This window comes from Aspergillus pseudotamarii, assembly GCF_009193445.1.
Source record: "Aspergillus pseudotamarii strain CBS 117625 unplaced genomic scaffold BDV38scaffold_41, whole genome shotgun sequence".
NCBI classification, from domain to species: Eukaryota; Fungi; Ascomycota; class Eurotiomycetes; order Eurotiales; family Aspergillaceae; genus Aspergillus; species Aspergillus pseudotamarii.
This window is the reverse complement of record NW_022475055.1, coordinates 24,949-43,142: the sequence shown is the minus strand read 5'-3', so window position 1 is coordinate 43,142 and position 18,194 is coordinate 24,949. Positions and strand designations below refer to the sequence as shown.

Here is an 18,194-nt window from a genome sequence, read left to right as displayed (position 1 = left end):
GTAACTCTCCCCATAAAAGGAGTAAGGATCCGGAGTCCCTGGTATTACTCATACCGTACCTTCTTTGCCTGCTGATCATCCAGCAATCAACTTTGTGGCCGCCTGACTTGACATTCCATCCGCGACTGCTATTATTATTCGTACTATTATTCCTGACGGGCTTTGCTCCTTACTTTCCCCCTCCTCTTCCTCCTCTCGCTTCTCCTTTCATCAAAGCTGTCTTCTCTCTCTCTCCTCTCTTGAAACAAAGCACAGTCAAGGATTACAATCGGTTCATCTTGTCGATAATCTATTCCGTTCCCGAGCTCTACGGTTCTGACGGTCGCGTGCCTTTAAAGACTATCTGAACTAGCGCGTCGCATCGCATCTGCCCTGACGTATCATATCGTTGCTGCATCTCAGTTTCTGCGGTCAGTCTTTTAACCAGTGTGCGGTAAGTTGCAGCCTCCCTTTTTCTCCCTATTTTCAAATGTTCCCTCGGGGTTCTTTGTTTCCAACAATTTTTGGTCCTTTGCTTGTCGTCCATGGTTCTGCCTGTACATACATAAGCACAACCACTCTTTAGGTATCCAGTCACCACCCCTTCCACACTTCAGGTCGTGCCTTCCGGTTGGTGGATTGTTCTGACTCATGTGATTACAGATTAGCCACCACAACAACCAACTAAATAATAATATCTTCTTTTCTCCCAACATGGCTGCTCAGACTACCTCTAGCATTGCAATGGCGCTTGCTGGCAAGACAGCCTCTGTGGATATTCCCAAACCTCGTTCTGCTTTCACTTCTGGTGGCCGTGATTCTTCTCGTTCAGGTCATACTATGTTACCGACTCCCCCTAACTCTATCTCGCCGACGCTTCCTCCGCAGGCCTTCAAGGGCCAGGACGTGAGGCATCCCACGTCTCCTCCTTTTGCTACATCTCACGTTGATTCCGATATCGACTTGGGTGACGCCGATGCAGACAGTCAGAACCAGCACCATCAGAGTGTTGGTGATCTTGACAGCGCTGGGGCAATCACCCCCAGTATGCTAGCCAAGTATCACCTACCGGAGATCATGCTACAGCACGGACCCCTCGCTATCCGCCATGTCATGGGCTACCTGACGACATCAGTGCCAGGATTTTCCCGAATCCCTCCCGCTAAAGCACGACGACTAGTCGTTGCGGCATTAGAAGGTCGGGGAAATGATGAGAAACGTGGCGGTCCTGCAAATGATGTTATCTTTGAGAAAGTCGGATGGGGTCGTTGGGACGCACGACGTCGTGGCGAACCCTCGAGGGATGCGCAGCATCAGAACTTGTCGCCCCCTTCTAGCTTCTCGAACTCATTCTCACAGCGTGGGATACAGATTCCTGGGAAGAGAGGCAGTCTGCAGCCTTACGGGTCCAGTGTGACTGGTGATTCGGCTGTCTTCTCATTTACGGAAATGGATTATGCCGGGCATATATCGGAGCATGAGGCGGACAAGATGTCACTCGATGGGAATGGACAAGAGTACTGTTCATCCTCTGAGGCTCCGGATGATGAGATTCAGGATGAGGACTGGGGCGAAGAAGACGTCACCGACGAAGAGGATTGGGCACAGATAGGTGCTGCAGCGCTTCGTGCGCGGTCCTTGAACGGCGGGGGCGGTTTCGTCAACGGACTCCATCCGTCGCCACAACTCCGAGGCGGTGGGCCTGCATCATCATCTTTAGCAAAGTCTGCGCCGCGCAAGCCTCCTATTCAGCAACTTGGTTTCTCCCTTCCAGATGGCATGGTAGGCAATACCGAAGAGCGTGCCGCAGTGGAGGCGCTTTTGCGTCTTGGGTCTATGTAATGTTATATTCTGGACGAAAAACCTGGCTCAGATTATGCCCATTGCGTTTTATATTATGGAGCTTCATGGCCGGTCCTTAGCTCTAGCATACGTTTTTTCTTTGTTCTCTTTACGTTCTACGACCTACCCTTGAAAGGGATGTGCCAGCTGACCCGACTGGTTCGAGGTGCTGGCTATGATGCATTGGGACTTGGGATTGAACTGGCGTTCGCATGGTATTTTCTTTCGCAGCTGAGACTGCTGCAAGTTATTGCATTATGCCTTCACGGCTTTCTTTCCTTTTTATTTTCTATTTTCCACCTTTCCTTTCTTTTTTTAATTGTGGGTTCTGCAGCGACTTCGATATATATCCTGCTACCCTGTACTCATTGCATATGCCCGGATGTTAGGGCAGCCATCTCTACTCTGATTTGCATTATATCATACCGAGAGCTGTATCATCTCGATTATTGTCCATATGGTTTTTGGCTGGCACAGAAATTATTGATGGCAATATTCACAACCGGAGACAAGAGCTGCGGTGGTGGAAATACTATATAGAACTAATCAAAGTTTGCCTTCAACGGCAACAAGTCATATAATAGAAGCTTACATTACTCATACCCCTTCCAAGAATGAGATTAGGCCCATCGGATAAGAGAATGAGCTGTGCTCCGCATTGTAGCCCTGTATTATTGGTCACCCTATAATTCCTGCTCCTTAACAATTTAGTGCTATCGATAACCAATACATTTTTAGAGCATGCTGATAGAACCACCAATAATTTCAAAGTATAGAATACACTAAAGCAGTAAAACCTATAAAATATACAACTAATACCAACCAATCCCATTAAAGCAACAACACCATTCCAACCCGCTCTAAAGCATCCATCATAACATATGAAACGAAAAAGAAACTCAGCCCAATCGGAAACCCCCCCCCTCAACAGAGCAAAATCACCGTACGAATCTACTTATCATGAGCTTCATTAATCCTCCTCCAAACCTCAGCTTCAACCTCCGCCAACTTATTCCCCGCGCTCCAGAACCACGCCTTGGCATTGTCTAGAAATCCCGATTCACCGGTCCCTATGTCTGTGTTTGCAGATGTATAATGCAGCGGTAACTGGGATGGATTCCCCGAGAGAGATGTATTGTTTACTGTACTCGTTGGCGGCTGATAGAGGGATGCGTAGGGCGTTGATGTCGAATTTGGGACTGCGGCTTGCGTTGGAGAGTGCGGATGGGGATGTCGTTGTGTTAACGACGATGGAGAGTAGCTGTAGCTGTACCCGGATCTGGGAGTTGAGTTGGAGGCAGTAGTTGAGGGAGAAGTAGATGTAGTAGCAGTAATTGCAGTAGGAGAAGTAGTAGTAGTAGTAGTAGTAGTAGTAGGGTTAGATTGGGTACTTGCGGCGAACGGTGCTTGTGGTTGCGGTTGGGGGGGGATATCGGCTGGTTTTGGGGGTGGAGGATTTGACAGAGAAGATTGTTTTGGTCCTTGGGTTTCTGGTGAAGGAGGATGTGGTTGAGTGCCGGGTTGGGGTGGTGGTGAGGAGGTATTAGTAGTCGTCGTTGCTGTCGTTGTGGTAGTGGTGGTAGTAGCTGGTTCTGGGGGCGGGTGCATAGGTACTGTCGGGGGGTCGGTTGGTGCTGGGGCTGGGTGTGAGGGCATACTGGCTGGTTCGGCCGTGGCGTAGATTGGGGAGTAAGGTGGTGCTGTTGCTGTTGCTGTTGCTGAGGTGGTTGGAGGTTCGAGCTCGTCTTGCTTAGAGGTTGGATCTGGAGATGGGGTTCGGGAAGATGAGGTCTGAAGGTTATCCTCCTGTGTATTTGGAGACGAAGCCATGATACAAGATGCTGTTAGTTTGATGTCAGAAATCAAAGCATGCTTTGGTCTTATAGCAATCATGTTCTAGGAGCTGTCGCAAGGGTAGCTCGAAAGCTACTATTATCTGCAGCCACTGGGAGTCTACGTCATCATCAAGGGATAGCACGTGAAGTTAATCAGGTGACTTTATTCACTGACCGCCCTACAGAGTTTTCAGAGAGATTTTACAAGACCACGTAAACCAAAAAGACAGGCTATTTGATTCCGCATCATACTGGCAAAGGAAGCAAGATGGAAAGAAAAGGAAATAAAATAAACTTGCAGGCAGTAAAGTACAACTGGTACAAGGAAATAGCACACTGCTCTATGCTCAAGATTATACAATCCCTTGACGCATATCTAAAATTTTCAGCACCTGGCAGTTACGCCAGATGCCCTTTCCCCATTAACGTCACACCCGAAACGAATTGAACTTAATCAATCGTCTATTTGAACTTCTTGCCGAAGAGGATGAGCTGGACCTGGTCGTAGATAGACAGGACACCAGCACCGGCAACACCACGAAGGATGTTAGCACCGGCACCCTTGAAGAGAGACTTGACACCCTCCCTGGCGACGATCTGGCGGAAAGCATCGAAGGAAGAGCTGTACTTGACGGCCTCACCAGAGGTCATCATCATACGACGACGGACGGTGTCAAGAGGGTAAGAAGCGATACCAGCACCAGTGGTGACAGTCCAGCCGAGAAGGAAGGAAGCAAGGAAGTTACCCTCGAGAGGACCAACCAGGACAACGGGCTTGATGGAGTCGTACATGCCGAAGTACAGACCACGGTAGACAACAATACCAAGAACAGAGGGACCGAAACCACGGTAGAGACCGGCAATACCATCAGAAGCAAGAGTCTTCTTGTAGACATCAACGAGACCGTTGAACTGACGGTCACCACCACCCTTGGCGGACTTAGCATCGTTGGCAAGACGGGTACGGGCGTAGTCAAGAGAGTAGACGAAGAGAAGGGAAGTGGCACCAGCAGCCTGGTATAATTTGTTAGTGATGTTTCGATCAGGTGCTAATTCTGGGGAGACATACACCACCGGAGGCAAGGTTACCCATCATCCACTTGGCGTATCCATCACGCTCCTTCTTGTAGGCGAACATGGACTTGTAGGTGTCACGGAAGGCAAAGTTAAGAGCCTGGGTGGGGAAGTAACGGATGACGTTGGCAGTGTTACCACGCCAGAGAGAGGCAACACCCTCGGAGGCGGCAGTACGACGGAAGCAGTCCATGATACCGTTGTACTTGCGGTCGAGACGACCGGCGCGAAGCATCTCATCCTGGTTCTGGATGAGGAGCTTGATACGCTCGATGGGGGCGGCAGCGGTCTTGGAGACAGCAGCGGAAACACCACCCACTGTTGAGGTTGATTAGTACATGTCGAACCATGGGCACAGATCTAGCAAGTCTGCATTGATAGGAATTGGTCTATTTGGCTTTGGCCAATCGATCAAGGGATGTTCGGGTTGCACATACTCATGAAGTCGACAACGAATCCCTGTTGTGAAAATTCTTGTTAGCCATCAATTCCTTAGATCAATTGCGTGCCATCGCGTCAAATCTTCTGAATCCCGATTTCCTGATGCTTCCGATGATTCTTTCGATGCTATAGAGGCAACACGATCCATCGAGACCAGGAAGCGCGTGATCTGAAGTTTTCGCCAGCACAGCTGGGAGCAATAGTAACTTACGGGCATGCCGAAAACGGACTTGTCGCCCTGGTTAACGGACATCTTGGCGGCTGTGAAGAATGAAAACTAAACAACCAAGAGAGGAGATGGATAAGGAGAGTGATGGAAGAAAGAAGAGAAGAAGGAAGGGAAAGGGAGAAAAAATAGCGAGCGAAGGCTCTTGTAAGCGGGAAGAAGCGAGCGGAGACGCTAAGACCGCTTTAGGATACGCTGGCCAATTTCGCAGTGGCAGCGACCGGCAGTCCAGGGAAGGGGAAGGGAAAAAAAAAAAAAGAAAAACTGGAACCGGCGCTAATGCTGGCCCAGGCAACCAGAGCCGATATCTCCCGATCGCTCCAGAAACCATTCCGACTGGTCTTGGTCCAAGTGAGATACCCCCAAAACAAGAAAGAAAAAAGAGGGGAAAAAAAGGAAAAAAAAAATATAAATTCTAGATGAATTGGTTTTGATAGTTATGAAGAACTATTGGGTTCTTTTCTCTAAAAAGAAACTAACTATGTCTATAATAGTAATATTTTTCGTCTAGGGGGGTCTATCGTCACGGTTGGATTTTCTCGGATGCATACCGAATCGGCCGTTCTGATACTGTACCTCCTCAGAAAAGGTTCCATATTCGAATTTTCCCTCCCTTTCCCATTTCCCCGTGACCGAACCAACAAACAATTGGAGCCTCTCCGCTCAGAAACAGATGCTCACTCACCCACACCCACATGGGGAAGTTCCCCTTCTTCCCTTTGGTCCCGAGTTTCCGATGGCAAATCAAATTTTAATCGGCAACGGACGTTGACTCCCTTGACTTTGACTTTGTATTCGCCATACGGAAAATGAACTAGGCAAATTCAAAATGATCACTAAATCTCTTTGCCGTTCCGTACCATATAGCTGTATGAAATTCGTAATTCACTCCGAAGCTAATGTCGGTCGTGTGCGCCGCCAGCTATCGTTGCCATGGCGTTCGTACACCGTCGAAGAGCCCTTTGATATCTTGAATAATACTCCGGACTAGTCGATTTCCTTGTATTTCTCCTATTCGCCATCTCTTCAAGCTTCGCTATCTTTCGGTCTCAGCCTCCATGGCCTGCAGGGCTGATGATGGCCAAATCCCTCATTTCCAGCTATTCACTCCCAAGGTTTCTCATATGTGCTGTACCTCAAACTACCTCGGATATTAATAGGTACTATTGATACATACGTGTCCCTACAAATTCTACCAAAAGAATTTCAGACCTGTCAATACGAGATATAACCTTGTGCTTGGTCAATTTGTTCTCTGCCATGATCCATTTATGTCTCAACACTTGTTCAAACATTACCATTGTTCTTAGCTATAATATTCGCGGTCCAAAGAAGACACGATGTCAAGAGGTACAGAGTACGGAGTATGGACGGTTCCATGCGGATCCACACGGCTTCCCTTTTTTCTTTTTTTCTTTTTTTTTTTTTAGCTCTAGAGATCATTTTCTCCTTTTAATGACGGGGCAACAAAAGCTAGTGTAAAACTTCTCAGTCGCCCGTTAAAACGGAGACCCACCAAACATGGGGGTCCATCTTTTGTTATGAATACTCACAGCATCAATTTCATATTCGCCATCCTGGCTATAATATTCACTGGTTAAGCAAAAGAAGTAGGGTATGAGCCCCCAGACCCAAGGATTCGGATTGTTCCGTCAGGGAAGAGAACTTGCCACTTCTTTTTCGATTCTAGATTCGTGAAAATCCTTCATTCTACCCAATTGCCACTTTTCGGATACCGCTTGGCAAACGCTCGATGATCCGGTGGTCGAGAGCCAAGTTATACGACTTCAGCCGGGTAGGAAATGCTCTTGGTACATAGTGCATACATACAAAATTTTGGACGTAGTCCATCGGAACCTGATGTATAGAAATGCGCTGCTATTAGCGACTTCCCTACTCCGCACTCCGTACAGACATTGTCAATACCTACCTTGTTGTTCAATTATATATCTCATGCGTCTCACGTGTGAACCTTCTACTTCCGGCTATTCATAAACCCATTTATTCTTTTGGTAGCCCCGATAAATACAAATGCAACTCCACATAATGAAAGAAATCAAACGTCCCGGATGTAGATAGAACTCCAATGCTAGAAGTAATTAAGCGCTAGGCTTACTATCGGACGCCATTAGTGCTTCTTCGACCTCTTTCTCTTCTTTCTTTTAGGTTCTCCCTCCCGGATATCGACATTTCCAACATCAGTGGCATCTTCCTTCTCGTCAACCGTTCTCCCACTGCCGAAAACAAACTCTGGACCCTCTTCGTTGCCGAATGTATCCTTACGCCATTGCCTCAGCCGAGCTTTCTTGCCCAATTTCTTCTGATCACGACGCTTTTTCTCGGGATCACGGAACGAAGCAAGTTTCTTCAATCCCGCATACTCGTTGAGCTGAGTATCCTCAGCCATAAGAATGTCTCGTGCGGTCAGACCAAAACTGTTTGGAGATGTTTCGCGGTAGCGGAAATGTCCCTGGTGCTTCTTTGCACCGGGAAGGAGGTTGATATCCAGATCCAGGTTGCGATCCACTGCCTCTTCAATGCGTAGTCGATCCTTGCGAGCTTCACGCTTCTGATCCCGCTTCTCCTGCGCTTTGCTCTTTTTGTTCTTGGATGCGCTCTCATCGCCCTCGGCGTCTTCAGCATCATCCATCTCAACATCGGATTGCTGTCGGTCGGGCTTCTCGTCGTCATCGTCAAAGTCTGGTACAAGATCCTTGATATCGATATCATCATCCCAAGTGGGCTTCTTGGGTTTCTTTTTACCATCACCTTCTCCAGCATAATAGTCTTCACCAAATCGCTTCTGCATCTCTTGTTCCCATTTCTGGTCGTCCCAGGAATCATCCAAGAACTTGGCCCATTCCTCGTCAGTGAACTCGGATGCGCGGAGGCCTGCGACTTCCTTGATTTGGCTGACTTTCTCTTGAAGCTCTTCCATCTTAAGCTTGCGCAGTCGGTTCTTTTCTGTTTCACGCTGCTTCTTTTCCTCTTCCTTTTTCAAGCGTTCCGCGTCCCTTTGCTTCTTCCTACCACTCTTCTCATCTCTGCGAACCGACTGCTGGTTCGTGGCATCACGAGCGTGTGTAATCAACGTTGCGTTGATTTTGCTAGGATCTTCGAAGCGGAAGTTGTATGCTTCTTCGAATGCCTCTGCCCGTGCATCATCCTCTTCATCATCAGACTCAAGAGGCTGAAGGTCTGCCCTGCCAGCTGGGATCCATGCCCTAGCTGACAGAAAGTTGGACAGGAAAGTCTCTGGATCTTTGTCCGCATTCTCAATGTCCAACTTGACGTCCTTCTTCGGCGCCGATACGGGCTCGGGAGCTGACTTGGCAACAAGAAAGTCTCCATCGTCGTCACTCTCCTTGTCAGCCGATGCATCCTCATTGTCGGCAGCCGCATGCATTTCCTTGACAATTGCATTCTTCAAATCCTCTTGCTCCTGAGCATAGGTCTTTGGAGCTTCAGATGTATCTTCCTCTGCTAAGTTGGCACCACTAAGTAGGTTCTCTCGGTGATAATCTTTAAGGGTCATGGTTTTCTGCTTCTTTTCAGAAGTTCCTGGTTGGTCTTCGTCGGCTTGACTATAGAATGTAGCGTTCTGGTCGTACACACGCGGATCCTTCGTCCGAATTGCCTTGAGGGTCTCCATGATTTCCGCATCAAGCGCTTCAGTAGCCAGTTCTCCGTCGTCGTCCTCTTCTTCGGAGGTTGACTCATCCGAGTCACCGGATTCATCGTCGCCGCGTTTTCCAAAGGTAGAATCTTTACCTAGTTTTGATTCCACTGTAGACGATTCCGTTGTTAGTATTCGTAGATGCATAGGAGAAAGATTCATATAAACGCACGTTTCTGCATTTCTTCTCTCTTCTTGTTGTGTTCAAATCGACGGGCATACTCTTCATTGACTTTGAAGGTAACTCCATTGTTGACCGGGACTCCGCCTGACTCATCTCCAGAATCACTGGAGCTGTCGTCGTCGAAAAGCTTCCGCGATTTCTTTGCCGGTGGCTCCATCTTTATGCCGAGTAATACTGAAAAATCAATAGCAATGCTCGTGTGAAACCAACCGGTTCAACTATCGCCATGCGCTCGGAAAAAAAAAGTGATAGTATGCGGCAGAAAACCCGCCCACCCTCACCGCCTCAATGTTCGAGACCCACACTTTGCCTGAGGATCCAGGCTGCAACAACGAATTACTGACGTAGCCAATTAAATCATTCGTGAGAGTTGGTTAATCCCCAAATGGAGTTGACGGAGGAGGCGCTCACTCCAAGCTCCGGGCCTAAGTATACGACTTCTACTTCCTTCTCTGACCCATACCCCTATTTGTTTCGAATGCCCCTTATATTGATAAATTGACTACTTTGGGGGCCATTGTTTGTGTGTGCTCATCGCTACCTTTCCTCGCATCAAGTGTATGGCCGGTGACATACACTAGATGTCGACCCAGCAACAGAGCCCTGTGCCCCAAGTCGGGAAGCTCGTCAGCGTGGTGTGAGTTGTGCAAATATTGTATTCTAAGGATAGAAGCATCAATGATGATACTAACAATATCGATAAAGCCCAGTTGGATTAAAGGAGGCCGCTCTCGATTCGCCGACATTCCGTGCCACCACGCTACACTTTGCCGACCAGATCGAGTTCCTAGAAAGATGGCTCGATGGCTATGCGAGGGCTGCTTCGAAGCTCTCTATGGAGTTAGCATCCATGGAGAATATTGTTAACACCTTTCTGTCATATTCTACACACCCTGTCGCAGTCTCAGAAGCTGCTCTCGATCACGATTATACGCTATTGTCAATGAGGAGATGCGGGGACAGTTCAAAGGAATTGTGGAACGGGCTGGTATCTACTTCAAAAAAAATTGAGATGTTGGTTGCAGAACCTATCAGGATCTTTATTCAAGAGGAGTTGCGCAACTTCAAGGTGACCCTAGGACCACCCATACAGCGCCGGTCTATCAGTATCTAACCCCGCTATAGGAGACCCGCCGAGTGCTCGATCAGACACAAAAGCATTATGACTACCTCTTGTCTAGATACTCATCGCAATCTAAATCGAAGGAACCGTCGGCTCTGAGAGAAGACGCCTTTCAACTTCACGAGGCTCGCAAGGCTTATCTCAAGGCTTCGATGGACTTCTCAGTGCAAGCCCCCCAAGTACGGAATGGCCTTGATCGGCTCTTGGTCGGTGTTTCCTTTGATCAATGGCGGGAGTTCAAGACATTCTTTCAAATCAACGGTGCAGGCTTTGCCAAGTGGGCCCATGAGATGGACAGGATAAAAGGTTGGGTACTTGAAATGGATGCAAGTGAAAGGTCTTCCAAGCGAGAGCTATCTTCTGCAAGGAAGGAAATCGAAGAAGCAGCGGAGATGGCGGCTAGACCTTCTCGTGAGCTTGACGACTATTCTGTGTCCACTGTTCCTTACCTTGGGTCCCGCCCATTATCGAATCTTAGCATGACGAAAGAAGCCAGGCCTGAAAAACAGGGATGGGTGTATCTGCGAACACTTTACGGCAAGCCTACACGGACTTCTTGGGTTAGACGTTGGATATTCTTGAAGAATGGCATATTTGGGTGCCTTGTGCAGGGTCCCAAAACTGGTGGTGTTGAAGAAAGTGAAAGGATTGGTGTTTTACTCTGCAGCGTCCGAGCGGCATTCCAAGAAGAAAGGCGGTTTTGCTTCGAAGTGAAGACGAAAAGCAACAGTGTCATGCTCCAGGCAGATACTCAAAAGGAACTTATGGAGTGGATATCGGCTTTTGAGGCTGCTAAACGGAAAGCCTTGGAAAACCCAGCGAGTACCGATCTTTCAGTTTCTGGCAAAGTTACTGTCCAAGATCCGGCTTTCGCAATTTCTCAACCTCCAGCCCCAGAGTTCACTGCTGACCCAGCGGATTCTTTAACACCTCACTCAAATGACGAACACTATTCGTCGGACCGCAATGGCATGCTTCCTCTCCCAGAAAGAGACCCGGCTTCTCTTCGAAATAGTAGCGATATCAGCCGACGCCTCACTGGACTTGATTGCGAGACTTCCCCTAGAGAACATACATCTCGAATAATTCAGAAACTGGACCTCCACCGCAAAATGAACAACAATATACAACCTTCTACGTCCATACCGGGTGCTGGAGGTGGAATAGCCAGCCTTATCTCTGCTAGCCATAACGCTCTTGTCTCTGGTACTGCACTTCCTTCTAGCGTGGCAGACAGTGACCCGAACAGGGGACGTAGTATGTCCAACCGCTTTGATCCTCCCACAACTCTTGCTCCACCGACGCTAGCAAACCCCCCTGCACCTACAAGTATGAGCAGGGCGGCTGTTATCGTGAGCAATGAAAGAGGAATCGGGCTGGGACATGCTGACAAGACTGGCGGCATGCCAAGTGGTATGATGGCGAACCTGTGGGGTAGCTCTAACTGGAGCTTCGTAAACAGACTTGAACTAGAGCGCCTGGGGTTCCCTGATATGGAACAGGATGCAGCCTCTCAACAACGACCATCCTCCCGGATGAGTGACTCATCAAAGCACGTAGTGTCGACAGAAGCGATTACCCCTAGTGGCACTGCGGCTAAGCAACAGAAGGTCGGACCCCGCCATAGGCAGACCGTGAGCCTGGACGGGAATGCCTCCCAAGTGCAACGTGCAGTCTTGGGAGTTACGCATGAGTATCCGAGTTACTATCCGCAGCAACTTAAGATTCAAGACGCCCAGTTCCGGCTGCTTTTCCCAAACGTCAAAAAGGATGAGCCTTTAGTCATGGTTTTCCGAGCGACATATACTATGAATGATCAGCAAGAATTTCCGGGGAGAGCTTATGTTACGACCCGCGACCTATACTTCTATAGCCACTATTTTGGGCTTGTACTAACAACGAGCGTCTCGTTAGAGAGTATCAAAGAAGTGACAGCCGCTGCTGGGAGAGATTCTGACTTTTTGTTCCTTCACACCGTTCCAAGGCCTGGTGAAGATACCCCGGGTCGAATTACGGTGAAGACTTTCCTCGAGCCATTGAAACTCCTCCAACGACGGCTCAACTTCTTAATTGATGATACGACCGCTGTTGAACCTCTGGGGCTTGAAGCAATCTTTAATGCTCTGAATAAAATGGAAGCAGATGCGGCAACACGGACTCCTAGCGCTGATAGCTGGGAAGACGTGGGCATGGACGAGAAATTATCTGGAGAAGACGCTGCAGCTCAAGGGCCACGGAAGGATATTCGGCCGGCCATCTACATCGAGAAAGGCTTAGATATGCATTCAAAGAAGGGCAGTAACGGCAAAGACGTAATGAAGTTCAGATTGCCAACTCAACCCGTTCAATATGTTCCTCAAGGCAACCTTCATCTTGCAGCAGAGAGGGTATTTGATCTCAGCCCTAAGGCGGTTTTCCATATTCTATTCGGCGACAAGAGCGCTGTCTGGCAGCTCCTTTTGCACCAAAGAAGGGCTCGAGGTAAGCTACATGAACCCGTATGGAAGGTACAGCATTGCTGACTAGCTTGAAGATATCAAGCAGGGACCTTGGTCTCGCAATGAGTCTAACCATTTGAGGAGAGATATCAAGTACCAAATTGAGACCACGAATATGCTTGGTATGTGAATCGACGTATATGTGTTTTATAGAACTACAACTAATACGCCGTGTACTAGGCCACAAGCACGGCCAGACCATATCTGATTATCAGATGATAGATGTCCTCAATGACCACTTGTGTTACATGATAACGGACAAACGGACTCCCTGGCATCTTCCCTTTAAGCGCTCATTCAGGCTGGTCAGTAAGATTGTGATCACGTTTGTCGCGAAGGGCAAGAGTAAGCTTGCTATATATACTAAGGTGGAGTGGTTGTGGTCACCCTATGGCATTCAACGTGAGTATGACAGAACCAGGTCCGCATAAATCATTGCTAATGATTATCAGGCGTCATTGACAAGCAAGCAACCGGTGACCTAGAGCAAGATGCTCTCGATCTTGTGGATCTCGTGAGCGAACAGGTGCGTAGGCTCGGTGCACATAGCCGAACCAAGAAAGCCATTACAATCTTCGGTCACGTCGGCCGCCAGAACACCGTATCACAATTAGGCGAGTCAGACTTCAAGATAGAGATTCGAAATCCTCGCACTCAGAGGACTTTGGTCCAACTTCTATTTGAGACATTCGTCAGCTTCCTTGAAAGCGCCGTATCATCCGTGATGCTTTGGACGTTTGCCCTCTTTCGCTGGGTCTGGAAAACTGCAAACGCTAATCTAATCATCCTTGCCTTGTTGATATCCAGCATGTTAATTAATGGATTCTATACCTCGCGGGACGCCTATGACTGGTGGTACGAAAGGAAGGCCGAGAATTTCATGGCTCGTCTGGGAGTTCACCCGGACCATGTCATGAGCAAAGCTATTTACATGAGGGACATCGATGAAGTGATTGCAAACTCAACCCTCGGACATGCGAGCGACAACGTGAGTGACTGCTTCGCCACCTTCCATCAGCAAACAATACGGAATGTTGGAACCCCGCTGTCCATCAGTACGTCTGGTCCGAGAGATTCAGCGACAAAGAGTGCAGCCAGACGGCTCCAGCAGACTCGTGAACGTCTGGCTATGCATCGACATGACCTTGTGGTAGGCCTCCGCGTGGTGAACAGCATCGAAAGAGAGATCCTCCAGAACGAATGGGGGCGTTGGCTCCGACAAGAACTGAGGCGTTGTGACCAAATCGAAGCCCTTCTCGGACAGAGTAGTGACAATGACGAGATTGACATGCAGGTGGATCGGACAAGTCAGGTTGCGTTCGCTGATTTATCCGACGACGTCAGGGAATGGTACGAAAGGTATTGTACTAGCTGCCATCAAGAACAAGACTTAGTCGAGGAGAATCACCATGCATATGGCAATTCTTGAGTAGGCGCCAGAGATGTGTGGGTCATTTTGTGTATTCCGGGTCCTCTGATATTTGTTTGAACGATACCCTATTGCAATTAACAGGTCTGTGTTGTCTCATGAATGTGGTCCAAGACAATCCCATGTTTAGCACTTGAATGTATAGCTCAAATTGTATAGCACACCGAAGAGATTTAAGAGATTGTCCGTAACCTCTCATGTCGTGGCCCACACTCGTGATTCGATATGACATCACCCCGTTTGTTGTACTTCCTGTAGTGGATCGCAAACTGGGGTCATAATTGTAATTTGGATAGAGGATTTCTAATTTTGCCGAGGCTTCACAGCACCCTCTTGAACAACATAATAGACCACGGTCCCATCACCGCCCATTCCCCTATCTACCATGGCAAGGAGGAGCCTCTTTCCACCCCACTCCTTCGTGAGACGAGCCTTCTTTCTATATTCGTAGTACTCTACCAGCTTGGCCTTTTTTTCTCCGCTGGCCCCATCATTTGTTTCGTCCCCGTCATTCATTGAAGCCTCCTCAGCCTGAATGTCCACCTGGTCAGGAAGCGCATCGAACACTGACGTCATCTTGCGCAGACTCCACGGTTGGTTTTTAACAGTCGGTAAAACAAACATGCGATCCAGTTCAATGTCTTCTTCACGGAGTCCTCGTTCTAGTAGGTATAGTTGCTCATCTGGATGTGTGTAGACTCGATGCGGAGGTATACCAGAGATTAGATACCGGGGAGCTGTTTGATCTTCTGAAGGTATTGTTGCTAGCTCTGCTCCTAGCGCTGAAGCCCTGAGGTTTGGGTCCTTGAGATCGTGAATTTGAATTGATGTCCATAGGTGTTGGTGTTGGAGGTTGTGGAGGATTTGGACTGTGCTTGCGGAGAGGGGTTGGGAGGATGCGGAGTGGGAGATGAGGTTAGTGAGAGCTGATAGCTCTGGTGTCGCCATAGAGGTGGACTGTATTGATGCCATATTGTCTCCCTTTCCTGCTCTTTAGTCGTTGCCTCTTATCTCTCTTTGTCTGTCTGTCTGTCTGTCTTTTTCTTCTCCTTCTCTTTTTCTTATTTTTTTCTCCCTTCGCTCACTTGTGCCTATGGAATGCGCAACGCGAAATTGGTGAATGTAGAACGCAATCTCAGAATTGATGCGGATGCGCTGGGATGAGCTATTAATTGAGAGCAAAAAAAGAACCAAAAGGATTGTTTCAGCTTGTGGTGCTTGTACCGAACTTCTCTATCGGTGGTGGAGAGAAAAAGTTCCCTTGAAGTGGGGAATGAAACTCCGATAAATTTAATTATTTTATTCACAAAATTAAGTTAGCGTTCCTCTTCTTTGGGAAAAAGAAGAACACATGGCATCATCAGCCTGGACGTCCTTATTTCTGGCCCTGAGACCCCCTGCTATTGTTTCTCATTTTCTGTCTATGTTTTCGCATTTCCCTTCCATTCTTTCATAGAGACTTTCCCTTCGTTTCTTTCTCTGTTTCATCCTACTCTACCTAATCACCTTTGTCCTTCGTTTGATCTTGTTCTACTATAGCTTGTTTCGATGGCGCGCCAGAAGCAAGCAACGCCCTTGCAACGGGCCACTTCGTCTGAATTGATGCACATGGCCCCGGATGGACCTGATTCACAATCAAAACAACAGAATGGCAGCGCTAAGCAGCCTGCTGCCAATGGTAATGCGTCCAAAGGACAGGTCGCGCATGAAGCTGCTCTGGAGACTCCAGGTTTGGCGCAACTTGCGATTTGTGTCCTGGGGATCTATGCGTCGTTGTAAGTGACTTATATTGCCTTTGGCTCTTACTTCGCAAATAACTAACAGTCGCGCAAGTCTCTCTTGGGGTGTCCTTCAAGAAGCGATCACTACAGTCTCATACCCTGTCCGTCCTCCAACTGCAGCTGAACCAGAACCTCCTACCGAGCGCTTCACGTTTTCGATTGTCTTGAACACAATCCAGTCTACATTTGCCGCTATCACTGGCTTCCTGTACCTTTTTTTCTCGACCCCAGCTGGCCAGAAGATACCATCGATCTTCCCGACCAAGAAGATCTTGTTCCCTCTGTTCCTCGTTAGCATTTCCTCGTCACTCGCATCGCCGTTTGGATACGCCAGTCTTGCGCATATTGACTATCTGACATTTATTCTTGCAAAATCGTGCAAGCTCCTGCCAGTTATGTTCCTCCATTTGACCATCTTCCGGAAAAGGTACCCCTTGTATAAATATGGGGTCGTTCTCCTCGTCACTCTCGGAGTCGCAACTTTCACACTGCACCACCCGGGTACAAGCAAGAAGGTCGCCGCATCAGCTGCAAAGAACCAGTCCGGCTCATCCATGTGGGGAATTTTCCTCCTTTCCATCAATCTTCTCTTGGACGGCCTCACGAACACTACTCAAGACCATGTCTTCAGTTCCCCACAGATCTACACCCGCTTCACGGGGCCGCAGATGATGGTAGCGCAGAATGTCCTCTCGACTCTCCTAACCAGCACGTATCTCCTTGTGATGCCCCACCTGTCGTCCACCGGCATTCTGCATGCCGTTCTTCCCATCCCCATTCCCCCGTCTACTGAGACCGAATTAACGTCCGCCATTTCCTTCCTGTCGAGGCATCCGGAAGCTCTGAAGCATGTCTTAGGGTTCGCAGCTTGTGGTGCAGTTGGACAGCTGTTTATCTTCTATACCCTTTCCCGCTTCTCATCTCTGCTCCTGGTGACTGTCACTGTCACACGGAAAATGCTGACCATGCTCCTGAGTGTCTTCTGGTTCGGCCACTCTCTATCGGCCGGGCAGTGGCTGGGTGTGGGCCTGGTTTTCGGTGGCATTGGTGCCGAGGCCATGGTGCAGAGACAAGAGAAGAAGGCGAAAGAGCGGGCGAAGGCTGCAAAAAGCCAGTAAAGTAATACTTAGCTCTTGTATATATAGACTTGTTTTTTTTTTTTTTTTATAAAATCACAGCGCTTTTGATTAGGTTCATGAGGCTCGTTATCGTAGTTCGGTCTTAACATGGTATTATCTCAATTTAATAGTCTCAATACCCTTTCGGATAGAATGATTAATTTTTGCATATGGAAGTTATGCTTTACTTCCGCCCCTCAACCATGATAATATGGTATCCAAATCCAGTCTTCACCTCCACGTACTTCGGGTTTGCCGTCGTACTGGGCTCGAGTTCATATGCTGCCTTCTCAAATGTGCCGTCAAGACTTCCCCGGACCTTCCAGCCAAGAGAACCACCTACGCACAGCCATCAATACATCTCTCCTCATTCAAAACAAGCGCAATAGAAAGGCAAGGACGAGTGATAAAGAAAGAAATAACCACATACCCTGTCTCGCCTTATCCTCCGAGAACTCCCTAGCAACGTCATCAAACTTAGACCCATTGCGGAGCTTCTCCAGAGCCTCCTCCTTCTTGGAGTGTTTCTCGCACTAAATTAAACCGAATATCATTAGAAAATAAATGTCTCATACCCATAACATGATTAATATCGAAGGGATGGCAGTCAATCTACACGTAACCGATTCAACCCCATATACCCCGTTTTATATATATTGCCGAAACCCAAAATATAGGAAGATAGAAAAGAGGAAGAAAAAAAAAGGGGGGAAGGGGAATACATACCAGAATATGCCGCACATTAATCGAAGTAGCTGGTTTCAATCCCTTGCCGCCTTTATCACCTCCATCGTTTCCCTTGCCTTTCTTGTCTCCGCCTTTGTTCTTGGGCGCCATTTTTGGAGGTCGTCGTTATTTTGGGATTGTTTTGGGTAAGTGCCTTTTTTAGACTTCTTCCTTTTTTTTTTTTTTTTTTTTTTTTTTTTTTTTTTTTTTTTTTTTTTTTTTTTTTTTTTTTTTTTTTTTTTTTTTTTTTTTTTTTTTTTTT

At 47.9% G+C, this 18,194-nt stretch overlaps 8 protein-coding genes across 8 annotated transcripts; 3 read left to right on the top strand and 5 right to left on the bottom strand.

The window, feature by feature from the left end:
• The first annotated feature begins 520 nt into the window (after window positions 1–520).
• On the top strand, window positions 521–2,296 carry BDV38DRAFT_133934 (uncharacterized protein). Its single transcript, XM_032051335.1, has one exon. The coding sequence runs from the start codon at window positions 694–696 to the stop codon at window positions 1,819–1,821; it is 1,128 nt and encodes a 375-aa protein (XP_031911673.1). The 5' UTR covers window positions 521–693; the 3' UTR covers window positions 1,822–2,296.
• A 476-nt stretch (window positions 2,297–2,772) lies between these two features.
• Window positions 2,773–3,651, bottom strand: BDV38DRAFT_284689 (uncharacterized protein; the record flags this gene model as incomplete). Its single annotated transcript, XM_032060324.1, has 1 exon — window positions 2,773–3,651. One exon carries the CDS (start codon window positions 3,649–3,651, stop codon window positions 2,773–2,775), a length of 879 nt encoding a protein of 292 aa, XP_031911672.1.
• A 467-nt stretch (window positions 3,652–4,118) lies between these two features.
• On the bottom strand, window positions 4,119–5,424 carry BDV38DRAFT_284688 (putative mitochondrial ADP,ATP carrier protein (Ant); the record flags this gene model as incomplete). The annotated part of the gene is made up of 4 exons (XM_032060323.1): window positions 4,119–4,670; window positions 4,726–5,048; window positions 5,168–5,189; window positions 5,383–5,424. 4 exons carry the CDS (start codon window positions 5,422–5,424, stop codon window positions 4,119–4,121), a joined length of 939 nt encoding a protein of 312 aa, XP_031911671.1.
• A 1,897-nt stretch (window positions 5,425–7,321) lies between these two features.
• Window positions 7,322–9,489, bottom strand: BDV38DRAFT_133729 (KRI1 family protein). The gene is made up of 2 exons (XM_032051332.1): window positions 9,246–9,489; window positions 7,322–9,183 (listed from the first exon to the last, which is right to left on the bottom strand). The coding sequence occupies exons 1-2, from the start codon at window positions 9,412–9,414 to the stop codon at window positions 7,526–7,528; spliced, it is 1,827 nt and encodes a 608-aa protein (XP_031911670.1). The 5' UTR covers window positions 9,415–9,489; the 3' UTR covers window positions 7,322–7,525.
• A 233-nt stretch (window positions 9,490–9,722) lies between these two features.
• BDV38DRAFT_133711 (putative transcription factor SipA3) lies at window positions 9,723–14,459 on the top strand. Its single transcript, XM_032051331.1, has 6 exons — window positions 9,723–9,894; window positions 9,963–10,326; window positions 10,383–12,861; window positions 12,914–13,000; window positions 13,059–13,280; window positions 13,331–14,459. Exons 1-6 carry the CDS (start codon window positions 9,839–9,841, stop codon window positions 14,305–14,307), a joined length of 4,185 nt encoding a protein of 1,394 aa, XP_031911669.1. The 5' UTR covers window positions 9,723–9,838; the 3' UTR covers window positions 14,308–14,459.
• On the bottom strand, window positions 14,460–15,712 carry BDV38DRAFT_133707 (uncharacterized protein). The gene has a single exon (XM_032051330.1). The coding sequence runs from the start codon at window positions 15,277–15,279 to the stop codon at window positions 14,611–14,613; it is 669 nt and encodes a 222-aa protein (XP_031911668.1). The 5' UTR covers window positions 15,280–15,712; the 3' UTR covers window positions 14,460–14,610.
• A 143-nt stretch (window positions 15,713–15,855) lies between these two features.
• Window positions 15,856–17,206, top strand: BDV38DRAFT_284684 (UDP-galactose transporter HUT1; the record flags this gene model as incomplete). The annotated part of the gene is made up of 2 exons (XM_032060322.1): window positions 15,856–16,082; window positions 16,141–17,206. 2 exons carry the CDS (start codon window positions 15,856–15,858, stop codon window positions 17,204–17,206), a joined length of 1,293 nt encoding a protein of 430 aa, XP_031911667.1.
• Window positions 17,207–17,259: 53 nt separating this feature from the next.
• On the bottom strand, window positions 17,260–18,088 carry BDV38DRAFT_251657 (peptidylprolyl isomerase). Its single transcript, XM_032055061.1, has 3 exons — window positions 17,933–18,088; window positions 17,637–17,739; window positions 17,260–17,545 (listed from the first exon to the last, which is right to left on the bottom strand). The coding sequence occupies exons 1-3, from the start codon at window positions 18,041–18,043 to the stop codon at window positions 17,391–17,393; spliced, it is 369 nt and encodes a 122-aa protein (XP_031911666.1). The 5' UTR covers window positions 18,044–18,088; the 3' UTR covers window positions 17,260–17,390.
• Between the last annotated feature and the right edge of the window lie 106 nt (window positions 18,089–18,194).